The sequence below is a fragment of the Cheilinus undulatus genome, linkage group 6, assembly GCF_018320785.1.
Source record: "Cheilinus undulatus linkage group 6, ASM1832078v1, whole genome shotgun sequence".
Classification (NCBI taxonomy): Eukaryota; Metazoa; Chordata; class Actinopteri; order Labriformes; family Labridae; genus Cheilinus; species Cheilinus undulatus.
In genome coordinates, this window is record NC_054870.1 from 13,308,303 (window position 1) to 13,333,341 (window position 25,039).

The window sequence follows — 25,039 nt, forward strand, 5'->3', positions numbered from 1 at the left end:
CACCTTCTCTGCTGTCTTTGCTCACTATCATCTTCTTGTCTCGTTTACTCTTTGTTCAGTGAGCTCTCTGTCATCCTGCCCTCCTGAGCGTTTTTTCAACCCTATATGTCTTGTATTTTCTCCCTTTTAACCCTCCGTGTCAGTCTTTCCCCCCTCTCTGTTGTTGTATGATGATTAGGAGCCTTCCTCCTGATGGTGTCTTTGGATTTAAGTCTTATTATCTGACGCACACAAAGCAACAGCGTCTGCAGTCTGCTGCACGGAGGGTTTCTGCCAACAATGATGTGACACAAAGGCAGGAATATGCAAACTGCAGCCATTTCAAAAACGCATATTCATACCTAAATAATCCCAGTTTAACACTAAGAAGACGGCATGCAAATAAGTCTCTGCTTTCCCGGTGCTTGGTACAGTGAGAGCTAAAATTGCTGACAGGAATCTGTATTTCAGAGTTAAAGCTGCTGGGTTTGGGGTGCTCCACTTTCCCCTCTCCTGTCAGATTATTTCACACTCAAACTCTTGTCACTCCTCCAAAAGAGCCGTCTGATTCTCTGACCTTTACATCACAGCTGATCTGACGAGACACGAGGCGTCTTGTTTAAAAGTTTTTCACTTATTCTTGGTTATGAATCATTTCACAGCTTTAAGTAAAAACACAGGTGACCTTGCTTCATTTTTCCTGGGTGCTTGTGTCTGCAAACACTCAGCACATTTGGATGCCTTGTAATTCTTAAGATATAGCTTTGTTTTGTTTACCCAGAATCTTTTAAAGGGGATGAAAATGTGCTGACTTTATACTGTCAAATGAAATGGCAAACTGCAAATTCGATCTATAAAAGAACAAGAAAAAGGTTGGAGCTAATTTCAAAATGACAACAACAATCATTTTTACACCAGCCTCAGCATCTTCTTGTTGTGACTGACAGGTAAAGATACTGACAGTGCAGAGGACTAAAAAATGCATTAATAAAAAAGGAAGATTACAAGACTGGGAAAGGAGTGAAATGGGTTCAATTCAGGACTTTCACTTGACCGCCAAAGCCTCCACTCTATCAGTGAGCATGTTCAGCTCTACGGAATAAAAGCGTGTGGGTGCAGAGCCTTTCAAAACACACAAAAACACACCCACGGATTATCTTCACCCCCTACCATCTCACTGCTGGGTGAAACAGCGTGAGTTAGTAACACTGTCAGTGTTTGGACAAATGTCCCGAACATCTCTGACGTCAGCAGCCGCAGATATGAAAATCACACACATTTAGAAGTGTGTGAGAAACACCTCCTATTGCTTCCATGCTTTTTTCATAGCTAACCCCCCTCCTCTCAAACATTTTACACTGAATAGATATACATGTTGATTATTTGGCTCATAGCGATCTGTGGAAGATTAAGTACCTCCTTAGATCATCAGCCATCAGTGAAGGGTGTGAGCTTAAAGTCAGTGCTCACACTGCACAGAAGTCTAAAATGTTCCTACACGAGATTTCTTCAACAGCAAAACAACAGCTGTCCAGATAGTCGGTAAAGGTCAGATCACCAGAGAATGGCCAGGAGACTTTAGCTGCTCTGTGACCTTTCTCCTAATCAAATCACCAGGTAGAAGTTTCTACCTTTGCTCAAACTTTAAAATGCTATTGAAAAATAGAACATTTTTTTTAGTTTCCCTTCAGGCAGCCGTATTTCCAGGAGAACCAGGAGTTGTTGTTTTTGGTAGAACACTGTGTCCTAACTGTTGTTGTGTCACTTAGCCGCCTGCTGTCCATGCTGCAACCTTTGAATATTATCATAAAACACAAGTCAACCCCGGTTTAAAAGCTGCAGTCTGTTTTTCTAATCACCCAAGAGTAAAAAGGTTTCAATCATCTGCATGTGAGACAATTTCCAACGAAACTGAACGAGTGTACAACGATGAATTTCTATGCAGCTGTACGGTCCTTTTAGTACCATCTGTTTTCACTGCAGTTTGCAGATCTACCAACTATAACACAGTTGAGCTCTCAGGCTGCGGTAATGAGTGTGGTGGCCTGGAAGGGAAGTTTGATTCATAAATACAATTAATGATACGATTAAAAAAAAAACACTAAAACATAAATAAAATAAAATAAATATAATAAAAGCTGAACTAAAATGAAGCATTTTGCAAAATAAAAATGAAACTAACAAACCAGCAGAAAAATGAATTAAAACTAAACTAAAATTGAACATTAAGTGAAAATGAAATAGCAAAAAATAAAACTAATTAAAAAAATCCCAAACTATTATAACCTTGCTTCAGACTTTGTAATTTTGTATCAGACTTTGCAAATTTGTTTCAAGTATTTTTTTTTTCTTAAAAAGTGTATTTGCCTCATCATTTCTAAAAGTGTTCTAAAATTGTAAATTTCATCTCAACTCATGCAAAAGTGTTCCATGTGTTGTTAAATGTAAATCTAACATTTTAGTTTTTTAAATTCAAATCATGAAATGTAAAAACATCTTGCACGTGCAAATGTGCAAAAGTGTCTCAGACTGTAAATGTGTTTCAATTTTTGTAAAAGTGTTTTCCACTCTGTAATTTTATATTGGAATTTTTGTTAATTTGTTTTGTTAAAAGTGTATTTGATTAGTCATTTGTAAAAGTGTTCTACAATTTGTAATTTCTTTCTCAGTTCATGTGAAAATGCTTCATGTTTTGTTAAATGTAAATATATTTTTTTTGTTTTCATTTAAATTTGTGTCATGAAATGTAAAAATGTCCTTGTGCAAAAGTGTCTCAGACTTTGTAATTTTGTATCAGAATTTTTGCAGATTTGTTTTGTCATTTCTAAACATGTTGTCTAACCTAAAAATGTTATATTTTTAGTTTAGTAGTTTTTTCAAATTAAAATATCTTCATGAAAAGGTTAGAATGTTTTCGTTAAAATTGTTTCAATCTCTGCATCTTTGTGTTGGACTTAGTAAATTTGTTTCAAGTTCAATAAAAGTGTTTCAACCTTTGTAATGTTTTTATTGTATTTTTTTGTTAATTGTATGTTTCTTCAATTGTACAGGTGTTTTGCTTATGTTCATTTGTTTCATGAAATGCAAAAATGCTTTGGCCAATGCAAATTTGTTTCAAGCTTGTTAAAAGTGTTTCAGATTTTTTTAATTGCACTTCCAGGCTACTGTAGCTAAAAGACAGACTCACAGCCGGTAAGTAGCTCTGCCCTCCATCCACCACGTTGTCCTTACTAAGAAATGTTCTCAGCTCTTCACAAGGTTCATTGGCTTAACAGTATACTCCATATTTTCTATCAATGCCCGTATTTATGTCCTAACAGGGGAAAAGCAGTTAAAAAATCAGCACCAACCCCGATTTCATCGTTGTGGTTACTTGTAGGTATTCTAATTGCTGTTTGCAGTACACAATGAAGGGATATAAATCTCCATCTTCATAAGGTCTTGTGCAGTGTGTGATGTGGCAACTGTACGTCTTTTCACTGATGACATTGTATGTCTCAGAGCTTTATCCTGGTATTAAAGCCACAGTCAATTTTTGAATGAAAAATGGATATTAAAGGTCTGGCTATACACCAGATTTTATGGTATTCTGTGACCTCTGAATTTCTGTTTTCTTTGTAAAAAAAAATGGCAAAAGACTTTTCAAGGATTTGTGGCTACCCTGTACAATTGATACAGGCTAATACTTTGTACAAACAATACCGACCTCGCCCCTGTCTAGATGAAAAAGTTTCATCAAAACGAAAATATGTAAGACGTGGTCTTTAGTGATTTAACTGCTTCAAACACACAAAACATTAGTTTTACAGTTTCAAGGAGCCCAAATACAACAGCTATTGATTTCTGCATAAAAAATGGTTGTGACCTCGGACTGGCCTAATAAAATTTAAAAAATAAATACATCAGTTTATGTGTATATGAGATTACCGTCTGTTCGGACTTTCTCTGCACTGGTAATGTGATTGAAAGCTGCATTGACAATACAAATACCAGCATATACAGCTGCTGAGTATTACATTATTAAGGACAAAAGGAATAGTGATAATAAAATGCAAAAAGTAAACAGCAGTCCATGTTTAACAAACAATATTGTGTATTTAAACTGGTAAATGAATGATACAAATCTGAGCAGTTTGACAGCAAAATGTGTAATTGGTCCCCTTAAAGGGTACATGTACATAAAAGTGCACACTTAAAGAACACAAACAAAAGGACTGAGCTCAGGCTTCTTCAACAGGTTAAATGTTTAGAGACGGGAAATACCCAGAAGCCCTTCATCTGAATAAAGTAAACTCAGCAGAGCTGAACAGCAACCAGTCCTCGAGTCACTGCTCCCAGCAGATGTAGAAAAAAACTAAACTTTTAGTAGAAAAAGGTGTCTTTCAATAACAGATACACAGAGAACCAGCCATAATATTGTTCTGCATCATCAACCCTTGGAGCCACATTTTGTTCGTTTGCTAACATTTGTTCAAAGAAGAAAGTGCAGTGAAGGTTAGAGTGAATGTGACTTCATGAAAATGTGATATTTTCAACAGCCATTAGCAGCTTTATAAGTCAGTCAGAAAACAGGAAAGTAGTGGTTTCCTAAAGGACAAAACAACACTCAATTTTAACTTGTAGCTCACTCATAATGAATAAAAAGCAAAGAAATATCAATAAAAGAACGAGACACCAAACTCCAGAAAAGGCAAGAAATTTGCTTACAAAATTGCACAAAAAAGTCATAGAAGCGAACTAAACTTATTTAGAGTGTTACCTATGTGAGTTTATGTAGTGACTCTGGAGTTGTTTGATTGTAAATATTGAGCAGCATTCAAAAGAAGAAAAGTTAGGTAAGAAATGATTATTTCAGAGTAGAAATACAGGCATTAGTTGATTAAATTGTTACCAGATTTATATCTAGAAAAAGGCTCATTGGCTCAATTTCAGAGTTAGGAAACGAAACAGGGAGACACGGAGTTCAGATCAGCATGAAAATTCCACACTGTTACACAGTAGTGTGTTGGATGGATTAAGTATTAAGCAAACAGTCCCAGCATTTTGGACACAAACTTTTGTTGCATCTCTGTGCATTGAATATAAAACCCAGGCAGGACAAGTCTGTCCGTTCAGGATTTTCTGGAGTGTGTTTCCAACTTTGAACAGAGACGGGCTACCAGCTCTTTACCAACTCTGATGGTCTTTTTGTTGAAAATCAGCCAGCTCTTTACTGCACAAAGACAGAGGAGGTGTATAAATCTCCTAATATATATATTCAATAGAAAAGTCTCCTCTCCTGATATTGAAGTCTCCCTCTAACTGCCACAAGAGCAGTTGCCTTAGCGCTAAAATATAAACCTACTTGAATTATTAAATAATGAAGATTACAGACTAAATAAGACTACTTAGAGTAAACATTTCTATGATTTGTAACTTTAAAGTTATGATGGCATAGATATGCATTTTTCCTTCATTTTTTAAATACAGTGTTAAGCATAAAATAAAAGAAGTATACATTATATTATACAGTACTACATGAGGGCTAGTTATTTAGCCATCCTGGAGCGCAGGCGCCTTTTAATGATCTGATGGTCGCTCTCCTTCTCCTCAGGCTCTCTGCTAATGATCTGCAATAAGAAGAGAAGGAACAAAAGCTGTTAAAATGTAGAAATATGTTTTGATTACAGGCAGAAAATATCTTAATAACCAACTGAAATATGAACTTTTAAATAATATTTATAGGCAAGTACATTAAAATGATGATAAGATTATCAGATACAAAACAACCACATAAAAAGAAGGGATTACATTTTTTGCAATGGTACCGAGAGTTGGAAATCTAGATGCTGATGCATATCAATAAAAAGCTTTATGGGGACACAGTCTGGTGGGAAGAGTCAGTGGTAGTTAAGAGACAGTCCCTCCAGCCTGGTCTGAGGTACAAGCTTTTCCAGCATGCTTTGCAGATAGCTTGCTGCATGGACCAGACTGAAGATGCCTCAGTTATACAGCGTTTTCCTTCAGTATTGTCAAAATCATCCTCAAAAACAAAATGTCCATACACTGCTTCTTAAATGCACTTTGTGGGACTCTGACTCAACATTTTAAAATAAAAAGTGAGCAACAAAGCTGGGAAGCATATCTCTGAGCAAATTGGATTTGTGCACTGTGTCTACTCTGTTAGTCTTTATCAACCGTAGGAAATGTCTGTGAGTGGGCATGTAACCATGGCAGGTTTTTCTTGCATCTAAAATAAAAGATAAAAACACTTCATGCAAATCAGTTTCAAAAATACCACAATTTTAACCCCTTAAAGCCTGTTGTGTCATATTTGATACATACTTTAATGTTACATCTACCTAATCAATATGATCATAAATTACTACAAAAATGCCCTCAAGTGGATTATCAGTTACCAAAAACACCTAATGTATCAAACTGTATCAAAAGAGATACAAAAAATATATATGTGAAATTTTATGGGAAGATTTCAATAGAAAGTGAAATAAACATTTCAGTTCCAAAAATTTAGAATGTTCTAGCTATTTGTGTTTTTGGGCTTTAATGGGTTAATTTTGATATCATCTCTTTGGCATCCAGAACTGGCAGATTTCGTTAATTTTGACCATCCTGTAGATTACAAAGAGTAACTGAGTACATACCAGTATTAGGTACTGTTAATAGGAATGAAATAAAATAATGTAAACAATAATAAAATATTTCCTCTGACAAAGGAAAAGTCGTTGTACGGTGTACGGCTGCCTTAGGTCAGGTATCAAAAAGATTCCCAAAGGAATGAATGGACTTATGGTTGACTTGCATCCACAACAGTAAACAAGTGAAAAACAAGGGGTTAGTGCTTTAGGGTGTAATTGCTATAAAACAAGAAAATTTTGCATTTTCTTCTCCACTTTGTCATTTACTGGTACTTGCTTTCTCTATTTAACTGCTAAGTGCTTCACCCTCTCTCTCCACTTGCCTCAGATTAAAGTTGCATGACTGTGTATCTGTTTTTCTTTAATAATTGTGGTACACCTGGTACAACCTAATCTAAAATAATGGATTATATATTGTTTAAACCATATTATATAAAAATCTTTAAAAAAAACTTGACAACCTTAGTTTAGAGAAGAAAATTTAACTACACTACAGTTAAGGCTGCAGAACTCACAGTTAGATTTAAATGGAACTTGTTTAATTTTTGCTGACCTTTCTGAAGTCTTGCTTGATTGAGGTTCTTTTATATTTGAAAAAGCTTCAATAAAAACCTGTCTAATGTGAGAAATTACTAGTTGCAAGTGCAACATGGATTGTGGTTGCTTCTCGATGTTGGACTGCTCCAGTGTTTACTGCTCACGAGTTTCACTGGGGATAACAAGCCTGGAGACTTAAAGGTCAAATCTGACATGTACAAGTTGTCCTACTAAGCTCATAAGTAAGACTCAGTATCAGAACGCTCTCTAGTTTACACCAGAGATGTACGGTATTGACTGTACTGGAAACTTTATACCAAAAGTGAGAAGATGTGTATTTATGAAACCTTCATGACTTGTTTAGGGTTGGTTTTTTTTCCCACACTCTGCTTAACACACACTCTGAACTGCTGGAGGGTTGTCACATTTTATATGTATATAAAGAGTTAATGCACTGTATAATGTAGCTTGTATGTTCAGGACTTACAGGGTGTGGGGGCATGTCCATGGGGGAGGAGATTTCAGGCCTGTACAGTTTCCTTTTGTTCTTCTTGGCTCTCAGACTGAGGGATGAAGAGGAGGAAGAGGAGGCTGCTGAGTCTGCATCAAGCCGAACGCTCACGAGGCTCATCATCTTCTTGGCTGCAGATTCGGAGACAGTTTTAGTGGAGGAAGAACATGCTGAATAGATACTTTAGATAGATGGATATCTTTTAATTGGTTACTAAACTTTATGTTAGTAAGCATATTTCCAAAATGTGCTGTGGATGAGTGTTAATTTCAATAAATCTTTATAATGGAATATTCTTATGGCATCAAAAAATGGTCAACATATTAAATCATTTATTAAATAAGAAGACTAATCTACGGGCAAATCTGTATTTGAGGCTTTCTGTAACTAAGAATTTTGTTCATCATACTTGATTTGTCTGTACAGTATGAGGCGACAGCTGGAAGATCCTTATAATAAACTTGATCTTCAGCCAGACAGAACACAAGTGCACATTTGATAGTTTACCATAATTGATCCTTTATTAAGCCCTACTTTATACAACTTTCCCATTAAAACCTTCCCATTCAAAACAATTGAAAATACCATGAAATTCACCTATTATTAGGAATTTCTTGATATAATTATTTTGTAAAAGAATAAGGACACAGAAACAGCAGAGTACATGAGGATAATCTGAAATTTAGAAGTGACTTATGAAGCAACAAAATCCACCATACGGCACAGTAATGACAATTTTTGTCTTTATATCAATGCTTCTGGAGTTTCTGTAGACAAAGTTTAATAACGTGCTAAGGGATTGCACCAGTCATGTATGTAGAGTCTGTGGTCATGCTCTAGCATGTGAATGTCATCACCCCCTTACTCACTCATGAGGATTTTACCTGCTTGCTTCATTTTCACAAAAACTCACCCACAAAGTTACTAGGAGGCTGACAGGAAGAATTCTGGGTAAAATCGGGGCTGACTGCATTTACACATGCAGCTCCACTGGAAAACTTCAGTGAGTGTCATGTTGAGCAGGTATATGATATTACCTTAAGTGAGAGTTTAAGTTAAGTTTAAGTTAAGTTAAGTTTAATTAAGAGTTCACCAAGACACCTATGACTACTCTGAAGGAGTTACAAGCTTCAGCAGCTGAAATGAGAGAGACTCTGATTCAGTAACTGTTGCCTGGGTTCTTCACAAATCAAAGCGTTATGGGAGAGTGGCAGAGAAAACCACTGTTGAAGAAAACTCATAACAAATCTCAACAAAACTTCAACAAAGGGCATGTGGGAGACTCCATGGTCAAATGGAAGAAAGTTCTTTGGTCTGAGGTGCTTTTTAGCCATCAGACAAAACGCTATGTTTGGCGGACACCATGCACTGCACATCCCCACTGTGAAGCTGTGTTCTGGAGTGGCCGAGACAAAGCCCGTACCACAATCCAATAGAGAATCTGTGGCTGGACTTGAAAAGGGCTGTTCACGCCTGGTCCCTGTGCAACCTGAGCAGTTTCTCCACACAGACTCAGTGCTGTGATTGCAGCCAAAGTTGCATCTACCATAGACTGACTTGAAAAGGTTGAACATTCATGCAATCACTTCTTTTACAATACATATCTTTATGTCATTTACAGTAATTTGTAGAAATCAATTTTCACTCTGACACTGAATAGGGTTTAAAAAAAAAAGCCAAATTATTTTGACCATGATCAATATATAAAATCAAAGAAAGGGTAAAACATCCAAGGGGTGAGTACTTTTTATAGGCACTGTGTCTGCCATACCTATTGGGAGTATATATTATATATCGGCTTTAATATCAGTAAAACATACAAATAACCCAACAGGTACAGGTGGTTGCAGAGGGTTCCACACACTCAAGGGGGCCTATTGTGAGGCCGGTGATCCAAATTTTATACTACCAGACTGTCTACTTCCCGTTCCTCTCAAAGCTACGCTTGACTCAGCCACTGTCTGCACATGAGAAACTTTGTATTCTTTACATTAAAAAATGGTATATATATCAGTACTGGCTAAAATGAGTTTGGAAATACTGGACTATACTGTTGGATAGTAGTAAAAATCCATTACTACACTTTTTACTAATTACTATATGATTAAACCAATAAAAGGAATAATGTCAGACAGTGAACTACAGTTTGCCTCAGCTTGGTTCACACCCTCCAAAATTTCCACTTAAGAGCATCAACAAAGAGCTAGCATGCTGAGGTTAAAAAACTCCTCCAAGGGAGCTGGTGATATCTCAAAGTGAACACTGTGAGAACAAAGACATCAGCACTCACAATGAAGTGTTTAACTTTACATCATAAAGTTTAACAGCAGCTTAGGGGAACAAGCATTTAATAAGCTGCTGTTAATCTTTAACACTGAGAAGCATCCAAAGGGCATTATTTTTTATTGTTAACAGACTTGTTCAGTCTGTTTTACATAATTCCTTTCATCAGGTCCTCTTGTTCTGGAGAAAATTCAAGAAGTGCCGACACATTAGGGCAACTCTTAGCAGAGTTTTCAAGGTTGTCAGTGTCAGATCTGCTTCACTGATGATTAGAAGTGCCAACTTGAAGGCCCTGAGGATTTTACTAGCCTAAATAAATATTTGAAGTTGTTCTTCAGTTTCAGTTTTATCAGTGAAAATCCTATGGGATAAACTATTGCATTTGTTTTTTTACCATCACTTGCTTGTTATTTGAATTCAGTGTTGTTTTTAAGAGGGAATCAGAGAATGGTGAAGAAAATATAAAAAGAAGAGGTTAGACAGGGGACTGATGGTACATGACAATTTCAGTGGATAGGAGGAAGACGTGCTGTGCAGGAAGAGAAGTAGTGAATGACGAAGAAGGGGAAACTTTTGAGAAAGAAAGGCTACGGGGTACCGGACAGACTGAAGTAAAAGACAAGTGAAGGTGAAGGATGAAGGATCCAGCGACAGCAGGCTGAACCAGGGAGCAGCAGAAAGAGCGAAAAGGGGATATGGAGGGAGGATCAGATGGTGGCAGACGACTGCACCCTTGCTCTGGAACCCTGGGGCGACAATTAATTGACCGAGTGAAACTGCTGGTCCCCGAGGATAAAAAACACAGAGATGACTCCAGTTGATTCCAATATGTTCTCTGTCTTAACGCTCTCCTCCAAGGCATCATTAGTGTCCCAAACTTGCTGCCCTTGCCCTGTTATTTTGTCAAACCCGTGTTATCCTTCCCCAAAGGAACTCCAAAGTTTGTCCTTGTGTGTCCTACGATTGTGTTTCAGCTCTTTTTGGGGTGTAAAAGATTTAAATTTCTAAAACCTGTTTGGACCATGTGATAGCCTGGACTGTAAATAACAGTAAATGACAGGAGGTGAATGAATATGAGACACTAGTGTGTAGTGAAGCAGATACACTCTATGGATGTATGTGGGTAAAAGAAAAGCACCAAGCTTGTGACCTTGGAGTGCTTTTTGATCAGTGTTCCGAAGCTCATCTTAAATATAACCCAAAATGATTTTAAGTATCTCAGGAATATTACATCAGTAAAGCAATTTCTTTAAAGGGCAGCCACTGATGCAGAATTTCATCATTAACAGACGTGATTACTGCACTGCTCAATAGAGGGATTTTTTAAGGATACTTTGATTGATCGGCCTTTAAAATCACATATTTGAAATGCAAAAGGGTATGCGCTCATGAAGATTAAAGGGGCAGCTTTCACTGCACTTGAGAAAAGACTATCTTTTAACAGACTGTACTACCTCTACTGAATGAGGAGTTAGTGGGACTCAATCCACATCCTCACAATGACTACTGAAAATGGGAAAAAGGCTCCTAAATCCTTGTTTCCCTATATTTTATACTTGAACAAGAGAAATGGTGTATTTTGGAGCTATTTCAGCTAAATTTGGATAAAGTGCCATAAATGTACCTAAGTAGAACAGGATTTAAAACATGACAGTGCCAGAATCCATTCTAATGAAAGGTTAGGGTTAAGAACATGCCTCATGGCACTGTTTAATAAGAAGAGGCAGTTTATGTTTATACAAGCAATAAATTCAAGTAGGACCCAGTAGTAGTACATTAAGATCAGCATGTAAGATTCATGTGAGAGCTACATTCAAGGCCACTTCTGGCCAAAGTGAGGCCCTAAGCAGACTAATATGTGGCATAGGAAACATGCACAATGGCACGTGCATGCATTGCCAACATGCGTCTCAGCATTTTATACTGGTGTATTTGATGTCATTGTCTATGGGACAACATACATAGAGGAAAAAATAGGTATTAAAAATGTTTACATTGAATGTTATGGTAAATAAAGAAGTGAGTCAAAACCTAAACTAAGGATTTCTGTTGAATGACAGGAGTTTGCTTTTTAATGTGAGTAAAAAGAAGGAAAAGCAAAAAAATAGCAGGTCAGTGGGCAGATGATGAATGATAGCATTGTTGTGTAACAGAAAACCTAAGGATCAGTAAATTTTTTTTGATAGAATTTGTTGCAAAGAAATTATGAACAAAACAAAATCCCTTTCAGTCTCCTCAAACTCCAGACACTGACCTTTAAGTTGGTCCATAGGCAGAAGCTGACAGCTCCTGGTTCTCGTCTGGACTGTCTTGAAAATACCTTAGAGGCTTTATCAAGCTTTACTACTCAGATCCTGTCTGTGCCTTTGGCTTTGTAACCCAACTGTGACAATGACAGGTGTCTTTTGTGATAAAATGAATCATTATATTCAAATTTTTGTAAGACCATTTTTAATTCATTAGCCCCATTATAGATTGAATTATCCGTAGTGTAAAATTTACAGATATAGTGATTGCCGCAGTTATAAAAATGCTTTATGTAGCTCAGACATGTCTTAAGCTAGAGAGGTATTTGTTCTGCTCTAATTGAAAAAGAAAAAAAGCTGTGTCAGCCCTCTTCTGGACTATCATTTTGTGAACTCATCGTATCTTAACTCTTATTTATGCCCGTTCTAAAGATATATTTACAACCTCTTCTCATCAAGCTTGTAATTTTCTCCTAAGAGTGAGACATAATTACATATGTATCTCAGAGAGTACACAGTCACACTGACACACTAACCTTTAGTGCCGAGCAGCGTGGGAGAGCTCTGCAGGAAGTCTCCGATCTTCTGCAGTGTTCCCTCTTTTCTGCTGCGGATGCTGCTCTGGGAGTCATGGCGACCTGCTGGGGTAGAGACCTGATCACAGACAAGGATGAACTGTGGTTAGTCTGTCAGCGTCCATACTGTACATTTAATTAAAAAAAGAAAGAAAAAATAGCTCTGTCTGTTGCTCATTTAGCAGACCATCACAGCTGGGAGAAAAGAACCATATGCTTTGCCAAACAGGACCAGTAGACAAATTCTAAGTAAGTGAGATATTCCATTTCATTATTAACCAGCCCTTTGAGTATGTTAGTAGTGCCATTTTGGTGCAAAATAGACACATCAAGACACATCACAGCTCTCAAATGGCCATAGCTGATGTAGCCATCCAGATAGGAACCTGGTGAGTGCAGGATCCCTAGGCTCACGCTGAGTCACACTTGAGTATATCAAGGATGTCCAGTCAGACATAACAGTGTGTTTATATTTTACCCTTGATGTTCTTGTCTATTTTTGTTACAGTAACTTAAGAACAACTTCTCTCCAAGCAGCTTCTTTACCAAACATTAGCTATATCACTGCTTAACTGTGTGTTTTTGATATTATGAGAAAGAGAAGCTGTTGAAAAGTGGCGCTGCTCCACTCTGTGACCACACAGTGAAATAACGCAGTGGTAGAAGGGACCAAGGGCACAATTATGCTCAGGTGGAAGAAAAAGAAGTAAAAAAATGGATTGATCATCTGTTCTATACAACTCAGTTTACCAATGCATGGAGTTAAGAGCAGAGCAGACTGTGGTGGCAGTCTGTCAACAGCCTAATGCTTCCCAAAAGCTCAGCATGTTCATCTGCACATGCGCTCGTCATCTTAGCTGCTCTGTTTATTATTAAACATAACTAGGTCACGTCTGTAACACATTCTTTCGTGTTGCGCTCATTACAATCTCATCTAAACAGATTCCTGTCTACTATGAACTGTAGTCTGAAGATAAAGACATAAAGGCCAACTCAACAAAAAATGTCCAGTTCAAACAAGGCTATAAATATAGTTAATGGGATGGGCCAAGTCTGGCTTGAAGAGGGCATGCACAGGCTCAGGAGGATGCCACTTTCAGGCTTCTAACATCTGTCTACTTGGTTGGCATCTTGGAGATGGAGAGCTGCAGCTCACAATGAATGGAAGTCTAAGAGGGAAGGAGGTCAACCGCGATTACCATCTTTGTTAACACTTCTATCTGACCTCTGGCTTAGTTTCATTTTGAGCCGCAGCTACCCATCTCCAAGACAGTGACAAGTAGAAGTAATGTCCCTGTGAATGAAAGTGACATAGCTGGCATCTATGTGTAAATACAGCGCTGTGAAAAAGTATTTGCCCCCTTCCTGAATTTGTACTTTTTTGCACATTTGTCACACTTAAATGTTTCAGATCAAAGATAATCCTTGTAATATAAAGTCAGTTTTTAAATGATGATTGGCGACGAGTCTTTCACATTGCTCTAAGGGAATTCTGGCCCACTCTTCTTAGCAGAATTGTTTTAATTCAGCCACACTGGAGGGTTTTCCAGCATAAACAGCCTGTTTAAGGTCATGCCACAGCATCACAATCAAGGCCCTGAAGCAGCAAAGCAGCCCCAGACCATCACAGCACCATCACCATGTTTGACTGCTGGCATGATGTTCTTTTTATCAAATGCTGAAATGCCGTGTTAGTTTTACTCCAGATGTAACAGGACGCACACCTTCCAGAAAGTTCAGCTTTTGACTGGTCAGTCCATAGAATAGTTTCCAAAAAGTCTAGGGGATCATCAAGATGGTTTTTTAACAAATGTGGGACAAGTCTTTTTGTTCTTTCTGGTCAGCAGGGGTTTGCCCTTGGAACTCTCCATTTTTGCAAAGTGTCTTTCTTATTGTTGAATCATGACCTCTGACCTTAACTGAGTCAAGTGAGACCTGTAGGTTTTAAGATGTTGTTCTTGCTTCTTTTGGGATCTCCTGGATGAGTTGTCTATGCGCTCTTGAAGTCATTTTGGTAGGTTGGCCACTCCTGGTAAGGTTTACTAATGTTCACAGTTTTCTATTTGTGGATAATGGCTCTCGGCATGGTTCTCTGGAGAACCCAAAGCCTCAGAAATGGCTTTATAACCCTTTCTAGATTGACAGATGTCAATGACTTAGTTCCTCATTTGTTCTTGCATTACTTTAGATTGCAGCATGATGTGTTGCTTTGAGATCTTTCAGCCTACTGCACTTTTTCAAATGGGTTCTATTTATGTGACGTTTTGATTTTGCAGGTCTGGCAGTGATCAGTCATGGGTCTGGCTAGTGAAATTGAACTCAGCTTTACAAATATATGGTTTATCACAATTAATTCAGGATTTTACTTTTTCACATATGGTCAGGTAGCTTTGGATGCTTTTTTCTCTAGATAAATGAAATCCTCATTTAAAAACGGCATTTTCAATTAACTCTAGTTATCTTTGTCTTGTACTTTTTTGATGATCTGAATCATTTAAATGAATATATGAAAACAAATAGAAATAAGGATGGGGGAAATACTTTTTCTTGGCACTGTATGTAATCTCAGAATGGCATAAAGGTCTGGTTATGATATGTAACACACAGAATCACATTCAAAACCAATGTGATGATTAATGCATGCATATGCTGATGTCATGTTTGCAGGGACAAACTTTATGAATAAGCATCACCCAATAATTTTGCCAAACTGAGGTGTTAACTATGAAATCTTGAATTAACACTTGTATAGGATGGATCAGAACACATGTTCATGATTATGCATGTGTCTGCTGTGTGCTGGAGTGTTGAGTGTGTGTTTCTGGCTGGTTATCACCTCCTCTTGGTGTGGGGTCAGCTTTGGCGTCAGTTTGGTCCGTGTGTTCCTTCTGTTCTCTGCTTCCACCTCCTCCTAACAACACACACAGGAGACAGATGCAAAAACATACAAAATAAAGAAATATGCAAACAGCAAGGCACACAAAAACGAGTGCTAAAGCGCTGAGTGTGTACTGAGTCATCCGTACCAGAGGAGACGAGACAGATGAGCAGAAAGGTCAGAAAAAGACAAGACGCTAAAAACAACCACAGATGTTTCATAGTAATGGGACTGTTTGGATGACACGTGGCTGGTTGTTAATAGAAGGTAAACATCAGGAGAAAAACATTCAGACACTCGGCGTGGACGCCTCAGTGGGCAGTCAATTCCACTTTTACCATTTTACCAGCTGGAATAATTTTCAAGGAGAGAAAACAAGCTCCAATTTAGGGTTATTTTCCTGCCAGAGGGGCTTGAAGGTTTGACAAGCTCAACTGCTACCAGTCAAGATATATTGTCTGGGTGTCTCAGAAACACCCAATTAATCAGCAGCTTTACTTAGAAGCAAGATTCTAATGTCAGTGACAAGTACTGCTATCAGTCAAGAATAGAAAACCTTTCATTATGACTAAACAAAGAAAACAAACAAGGGCTTCTTTGGTGTGTGCTCCACTTCCTGGTTAAAACATTTTTGGAAGGAAGACAGCCTTACTGGAAAAATGTAATAAAAACTCAGTTAAAATACTGTTGTCACTTTAATTTCTCTTCTTTTCTGATCTCATTGTATGACACAGATTTGACAAAAGGGGTTGTGAATTAAATGAGACGATGGCAATGGCTTATGAGTGGATGTAGAATGGCTGTGAAAATGTCATGTCACAAGATTGGTCTGCCCTCACCGAGTTATTATTTCAACATTAAAAGGTGAATTTGAAGGACCATAAACTTATCATACACACTGTCATTTGCAAAACAATCTCAGGACTCATTAGCAGTCTTCAGCTAACAATGTCTTATCGATGCCTCAGGGAACAGATGTGAATTTTTCCAAACTTCTAGTGAAACCAGTGGTTAGCTTTATCCATGTAAGCTTGGTTACTTCTTGGCCCATAAGACACCGGAGCAGCATCCGCTCATAGGTTGAGTCTCAGTTCACTATAACAATAGAATATAAGTTATACAGCAGCTTCATTTCAGTTCGCTTTATTGTCATTAGCTCAAGACTGCATCTGATTTTCTTGATTTACTCACGCATAACAGGGATTAAAGTTTCCCAAAATAACAAGGTCATGATACAGATTTATAAGGAATTAACATGGTTCAATTGACAAGTCTGTTCTTAATCAATTTTAATCACATTAGTGGAAAATTTAGGTTTGAAATGCAAGTATCTAGATTTTTTTCCAATGCTCCCCTCAGGCCTCACACAGCTGGGCTGGAAAGAAACACTGGGTTTGAGTAAGTTAGTTTAATTTCAGTTGACTGATTTCTTCTTCATCTGCTTCTTTTTTGGTAGTAGAAAAGAAAACTCAATCAAAATGTAAATTAGGTTTGTTGTGAAAAAATCAGACATTTAATTTTTAGGCCATATCGCCCTGCCTCAATTACCAGGAGCTTGTGTGTCACTGCAACATGCCCTTGTATAAACAAACCCCTTCTGAAATGTAATTGGACCATACAGCTCAGACTATGCCCTACAAGTGAAAACCAGAGCACTACCCATGTCAATAATTCAGACCCCCAGAATATTGCAAGCAGAGATTTCTTGCAAAGGAGCTGGTAAGTTTGAAGTTTGGTTTGAAATCAGAAAAATTCTCTGGTAGAGCAAATAATTGATTTCACATTAGGGGTCGATCAAAAATTGGTCTGGCTGATTATTGTCCCCAATATTTAGCATTTTGCAGATGATAGGTATGAGTGTTTTATTATACCAATCATTGATATGATTAATTACTTAAAAAGCCAGCTACTTTGGCTTAGCTGCATCTGTGCCTTCCCCTCTGGGCAAAGCTAATGTTGTTTCTTAAAGTTACACTGGTGTCAGTACAGCAAGGACCTTTTTCAGCTTCCAGGCTGCAAATATAACCTTATCTATTTGAGACTGCGTGTTTTCATGTTACTGGGAGAATTTCAACCTGCCAGGATGACGACTGGATGTCAGTGACGCACTAAACATGCACCACCTCAGAAATAAGGAAAAGGTTCAAAACGTGGAGTCATAACTGACTCAGAGGATATTTTTTGAAATAGTCACAGAAAGGAGAGAAAAAGTGAAGAAGTATAAAAATCAAAATGTGTAAAAAGTACATAATGGAATTGGAGTGCTTTTGTGCATCTGTATTTGTGACATATCCATGAAGAAAGAGCAAGAACAACACAGATGAGTAGTGATAAGTGAGAGCAATAAATTGTAATTTGAGTGTGCAGAGAAAGTAAACAAGATGAATTGTTTGTATGTGAAAGGGAGGTATAGAGAGAGCTGAAATGATAGAGGGAGCCTGTGAAGAGAGTAAATGAGACATGAGATAATGTGAATCAACTCTGGGGAGAAATAAAGATGTAGCGGAGATAAGGAGGGTAGAGTGCGCTTTGGGTAAACGCCTGTCATTCCAACACTGTTTTCTAGAATGTTTTCCTGAGGTAATCTTAGCATTGATATCAGGATAAAACCAGAGTTGGACCAGTGCTCGCTAAAATAAAGCACAATAAAACCAATGTCCTTCTCTAATGTAATTAAAACTGTCTGGTCCAGCTCAGCATCTAATAATAGACGAAGCTGCCTCCACAGTTGGAGGATTACAAGTGAAAAAGTACTTTAACACACCCTTAGTGAAGTTGGTTGAATCCAGAATCTGCTATGTATAACTGGATTATCCTTTGCATAGATAATTTAGTTATGATATTAGCAAGATGCTTTTTAGTGAAGTTGTGACTGAATGTCAAGTTTTCTGGCTAAGATGACAATCACAAGAATCGGGCAGTTTTTTGCGTTCATTTCTCTGGGTTAATTGGAGCTACAAAGTATTTGATTTAAAAATCAGTCGCAGTTACTGTCCACTATTGATCTCCTTTTAGTAGGCCAAATGCGAGTCAATCTACTATTTCCATTTAGAGTATTCATTGCTGGTTTCACCATTTTTTCCCCTGATTCAATGATAACAAAGCATTCCTCTGACCCCCAGACCCTGTTTTCCTAAACTGATCTCTGTCTTTAGTCCATGCTTGCGTTTATACAGCATATGTGCTGGCCATCCTGCAGGTGTCTCAGAAATATGGGCCATGTAAACTTTGAACAGAGCTGCTTCCAGCATGTGTCAAGCTGAGCAGAGAAGATCAACCTAAGCTGGAAGCCACATCACATCACTATTGTGGAGTTTGTTGCAAACTCCAAGCAGGGGTTCATGTGTTTTGCACTGAGGAGAGGCTTCTGTCTAGCCACATTGCCATAAAGCCCAGTTCAGTGGAGGGCTGCAGTGATGGCTGTCTTTCTGGAACTTTGTCCCATCTCCAGACATGATCTCTAGAGCTCAGTCAGAGTGACCATTGGGTTCTTGGTCACCTTTCTTAAGGCACTTCTTCCCTGAGTGCTCAGTTTGGCTGGGGCACCAGCTCTTTGAAGAGTCCTGGCTGAGCCAACTTCTTCTATTTGAGAATTATGGAGGCAACTGTGCTCTTGGGAACCTTCAGTGCAGCAGAAATTTCCCAGATCTGTGCCATACAACAATCCTGTCTCTGAGCTCTGCAGGCAGCTCCTTTGACCTCATGGCTTGTTGTTGCTCTGATATTCATTGTCAGCCTTGAGGCCTTCAATAGAGAGATGTATGTCATTCCAAAAAATGTCCTATCAATTTAATTTACCACAGGTGGACTCCAATCAAGATGCAGAAACATCTCAGCAAAGACTAAGAGAAATAGGAGGAACCTGAGCTAGATTTCAAATGTTTTTGCCAAGGGTCTGAATACTTATGTTAATGAGATATAACAGTTTTTTTATCTTTAATCAATTTTTCACCTTGTCATGACTGGGTACTGAGGGCAGAATAATGAGAATAAAAAGATTTTTTTTTTTGGACTGTATGAGGAAAACAACAAAAACGAAGAGGGTCTGAAATACTTTCTGAATCCACTTGTACATAAAACATTTTTCAGAAACAGTAGATTAAAAAAAGTAAAAGACAAAAATAGAATACAACTTGTGGTGCAGGACTGCGACAGAGTTATATAGCACACCATATTAGTGTGTATGAAAGATAGACTGCACAGTGCACAGCACTTCTGTTGACAGGGCCACTGAACTCTCAGACTAAAATCAAAGAAGCTGAAAGTTCAGATAGAGGTTTTCTGGAACAGTGATGATGTCTCCCTTTTGAGGAAAAAGCCCAACCATTGTCAATAAATCATTATAAACTCATCTGCTGAGCAGACAGAGAGACAAAAAATCAGAGGGAGCCAGATGAAGGTGCATGTCTGAAAAATGTTAAAGGACAAAAAGACAAGAGAAGGAAAAATGAGAGAGCAAAATGAAGGAAGACAGGACTGTGCACGAGAGGAAAAGGTGAAGCAGTTTATTTGCTGCGTGTGTTCCCACCTTGCCAGTTTACATGTACAAGCCTGCCAACAGGCCATTATCTCTGAGAAAAATTGAACAGAGCAGGGTTCTGGATGTCTGATGAAATCGGCTGCTTCTCACTGCCTAGGTCACTGCCGACGGATGTCAAACCCATCAGATAAGAATCCACTTTCCCATACTACTCTCTCCCCGGGTGTCACATGGGTGAAATATGAGCACTTCAGAGGTAAGAGGTAGCAATTACATTCAAATTATTCCATTGATTTTGACACTGTAATTACTCTGAATAAGACATTTTTAAGGAGATTGGAGAAATCTACTTTGCATTAAAAAAAATAAGAAAGTTGGAAGAGGTACATTTGTTCTTTGCTGTGTTTTTGCAAACTGATTCTTCTTAGCAATCACTAGAACACTATTTCAAATTAGAAATATTAAAAATCCTATACTGATCAAATAAATTCACAACAAGATTTCCAACAAACTGGGTTAAAATTTTAGGAAGTGTAAGTGCGTAAAGATATCACTCACAAGAAAAAGGCTGAAGCTCATTTCTTTCATTTGATGACTGAACACACATTTAAAATATGCAAAGTACGGAAATGTGTCACAGAAGCTGAAAATGCTGCCTGAAATAATTTGAGCATGAAAGCTTCCGGTCTTTAAGAGCCCAGAGCTTTCACAGAGAATCTCCTAGAACACAAAAAGAGGAAGATAATATCTTGAATGAGAGAGACAAGATTGCACTCCGTGATCGCCATCTAAAAAGCTCTGAGAGTAAAAAAGCCAAACCTTAGAAACCAAAAAATGTGTATCTGAGAGTTCAGTCTCATCTTTTTAACACATAATGAAGCTGAAATTGGTGAACTCAAAGTGCAGTAGCACAGGAAGACCTAATTTCTTTAATGACTGCTTATTCAGATGGGAAAAGAGTAGGCCTGTGGTCATACAAGCTGCCCTTTAATAATAACTTTACACCTCCACTCACAGTTGCCGCTCAAGTGTCCTTGAGTGAGGAATCGAATTCTAACAATTTTCAGGAGCACTGCCCTGTGGCTTGGCTTCCACTCTGACCTCCCTGCATGAGGGAAGAATGAACTAAAGCTTGATTGAACTCTTAAAGAGCCAACAATGTGTCACAGTGACACAAATCAGAGCAAAACCAAAGCTTGACTAAACTTGGTTTAATATGACTCTGTGTCCAACTGAACGGACAGACTTTTACAAAGATTACAGAGGATTTTTTCCCTTTGTGTCAAAATATGTCTTCTCGCCAATCAGTGTCGTTGCAGGAGAACAAGGCGGTAGGTGATGTTAAGTTGTACTGCAAGCTGTTAGTAATGGCTGCCATGGTTTTTTTCAATTAGCTTGGATTTAGCTTTAGCATAGCAGCAGTTTTATTACAACTGCACTCGGGCAAGCTATCGTCACTGCCTGAATTGATTCGATCCATTTGATATTGATTCATCAGGGGATATTCCAGTTATAAAACCTCTTTTGCTCAAGAGAAATAGTACAAAGAATGTTCCAACTAGGCACATAATTAAAAATGTCAAGGTTTGCATTAAAACTGACCCCAAACTACTAGTATTTACATATTTTACATCCATGTGATGCATCTTGCATATGGCCTTCCTTTAGTCCAGCTTGCCTCTGTCTTTACAGTTTTTAAAACCAAAATACAGCCTGACATCCTCTTTAGGTCTGATTGTGCCTTCAGTGGACAAGCGCAGCTAGGACTCACCATGTCTGTTTAAAGACTTATTGCAAGTCCGAGTTAAATCTCTCGTAGTTGATGAATAAAAAAATTAGTAGATGAATCATGGTTGCTTCGTTTGAGTAAGTCTATGCTGAAGCATAGAATGTTTACAGTGTGATAGTATTGGTGATAGTCACTAAAATAGATTGTCACGCTACATATTTTTAGATACAGTTTACACAGTGTCGTGCTGCAATGTTCGTCTGTTATAAATGTGACAGTTTCTACTTTAGCTGTAGGAGTTCCAACATGAATAGTAAAGATGAAGTGGTGAGCACAGCAACTGTTGGTTTTCAATTTGTTTGCAGCTGTGAGTTGCATGAGGACTCAAGATGTGGCGAGTTTACTTCAAGCAAAACTAAGATGATAGAGTATTTGTCTTAAACCAGCGTTTCTCAACCATTTCTCCGTCAAGGCACCCATTAAAATGTGAAAAATCTCAGGTCCCCCGAATCAAAATGTATAATTAAAGAACAAACATTTTATACGCCTGTGACTACTGACAGATTCATGTCTTAAAATAATATTCCAAAGCACTCTATTAAAACAAATAAAGTTCCTTAAAAACAAGCTTTGACATCTTGGCAAAACTGCCGACATGAAAAATGAAGCAGCATAGCATGATGCTTGCACAGAATGTCCTGACATTTGCATATTCTTTCACTGGCCCAAATACTGACTTTCAGGAAAAGCACATATGAGACAAGTTTTATATTTTATGCCAGGAAGTTATTGATCTGCATATTCATGGTGATTCTTGGTTGAATTTAAAGCATTTTGAAGGCACCCCTGATTATCCCAGAAGGCACCCCTTTGAGAAAGGCTGTGTTAATCAATCTTTATCTTAAGTTCTAACAAATTGATCATATGTCTGTAATAATAAAGCCCTAAGATGCACAAAATTCATTTTTGGCTAGCAGCCTTGTCAGAAGCTCTCTGTGTGAATATCTACATATTTGCTCTGCCACACTGGAGCTCACTGGATAATTTTACCAAGATGGTCAAGCTGTCCATGACGAGTAAGACATTGTGTTGAACTTCATTAGAGGAGAACGCTGTACTTGAAGAGTAAATGATGGTGGAGGCTGAGATGAGGGATGATGAAGTGTGCTTGTGAATAAGAATGAAAACATGATGGTGTCTAGTAAAATTTTAAAAAGTACCTCTTGCGTTGCTCGTCGTTTACTCCTCCTGAAAATATGAGACTACAGAAAAGGAATGGTTAAAAACAAGCCTGTTATGCACTGTGAGACTATTATACAGTTTTACCTTAGCATAATTATTAGTCATCAAATATAGACGAGTATAAAACACTAACAAAATACACCAAACCATTAATTCAAAATGGAGAGGGGAAATATGGTCATAAAGCTCTAACAATAAGACAGAACTGCCACCCACTCAAAGCCAGCACCATCTACTCAGAGTCAAAGACTGAGAAGGTGCCCTGTGGTGCAATTTGGGAAAGGTGACTTCTTTATGCAGACGTCTTTCGACATGCATGAGCGACAATTAATCATACATGGTTTTTCTATTCCTTTGAGATTAGAAGTACATACTGTACATACTCTCCCCTCCACAACACCAGGAAAAGACCTTCAAACCAAAACTTGTTTGTTATGGTCTTAGAATTACAGCCCTTTTTCTGTTAGGCTTATTTCAAAGAGCTAACAAGGCTTACATAAGAAAAACAATGCACAAATAAAAAAATCAAAAACATCTAAATCACAATCAATTGAACTTTTAACCTTGAATGAGATTAATGAACAATTGTTCAATCCCTAACATCCGACTCTGTTTGTTCTTTAAATATTTGTATAATCTAAAAAAAATTAGTTGAAAGGAACATGCACAGATTAACAATTTATGGTTATTTATTAAAACAGGGGAAATCAAACACATCAGCTACACAGCCAGTAGTTTGTTTTTAAGGGGGTGGTGCATTAGTAGAAAGAGAATTACAAGGGAAAAAATGGAAATAATTGGCATGGTTTACATCGGTTAGAGGCTATAAATGTCAGTTTTGATCATTTTTTGATTAACTGCCCAGCTCTAATGCTGATCATCATTTTGTCAGTGGGATTTGAACTGTCTCATATTGGAACCAAACAGGTTTTAATGTTTCATGGAAATCTACAAGGCAACATTAAAACTTAATCCAGTTCAGGTCCTGGTAGGATTGGATTAGAAGTTTTCATTGATTCCAGCACAGGGTGCATAAAGCACTTTTAGACCCCAGGTGTCTCACTATTACATGCAGCAATTATGTTAAATATTCAAACCAGTGAGCCCTCTGTGTGTTTTGTGGAGTATATATGCATAAATGTTTCTGTTATTCACAGAATGTAAAACTTGTAGTCAGAGGGGGAGGATATTAAAATGCATGTGCTTACAATAACTGTTTATATCCCTTATTGACATGTGTGTGTACTCATGCACAAGCTGACACAAGACACAGCTCTTAAAGAATCACAAGAGACATCCTGGGGAAAAAAGGAAAACACATTTAGAATCACAACAGAAGCAGTTGAAGCATCTTTACAGCAAAGTTGTGACTGCTTCAAGGAGCAGTGAGGTCTGCATAGGGGTGCGCAATAAAATGATCTCAGATCGTGAAGAAATAGAATGTACTGGTGATCTGCTAAAGACATTTTATCATATGATGATCACTTTTACTTCTAGCTCTTTGTTCCTCTCCCCCTCCCCTCCTGCTTCCCGATGCAGCAGAGAAACAAATGAAATGCAAATCAAAGTGAAACTTAAGATTCAGTCCTTGAAAAAATTTCTAACTGTCTTGTATGAAGCGATTTTGGTTTTTCTACACCATCAGTGTGCAAAACACATTGATTTGCACCATTTGAACAAATTTCATGAATTTTTTTTTTTGAGGAGCTCAAAAGACGGCATCCTTCACGGTCCGCCGAGGTTCAAACAGGGCGGAGAGATGAACCATAACGTGGTCAGTGGAGTAAAGTGTGGCAGAGACAGGTAGCCTACTTTTGTTTTAACTGTTACAGCTGACATTCTTTTATTTTCCATTGTTTGCCCGAGTTATTTACAAGCCTTTCTACCTGACAGGTAAATGTCAGGAGAACAGTCACGAGTGAAACTTTATAATATCAGCGT

At 37.9% G+C, this 25,039-nt stretch overlaps 1 protein-coding gene across 1 annotated transcript in view; it reads right to left on the reverse strand.

Moving 5' to 3' along the window:
* Positions 1-4,074: 4,074 nt before the first annotated feature.
* kif20ba (kinesin family member 20Ba) overlaps positions 4,075-25,039 on the reverse strand; it is a 64,918-nt gene continuing 43,953 nt past the window's right edge. The window contains exons 31-35 of the mRNA XM_041790351.1: positions 23,077-23,118; positions 15,606-15,680; positions 12,731-12,848; positions 7,642-7,796; positions 4,075-5,588 (exon numbers count right to left, since the gene is read on the reverse strand). Coding sequence (XP_041646285.1) covers positions 5,508-5,588; positions 7,642-7,796; positions 12,731-12,848; positions 15,606-15,680; positions 23,077-23,118 — 471 coding nt within the window. The 3' untranslated portion in view covers positions 4,075-5,507. The remainder of the gene's footprint in view (positions 5,589-7,641; positions 7,797-12,730; positions 12,849-15,605; positions 15,681-23,076; positions 23,119-25,039) is intronic.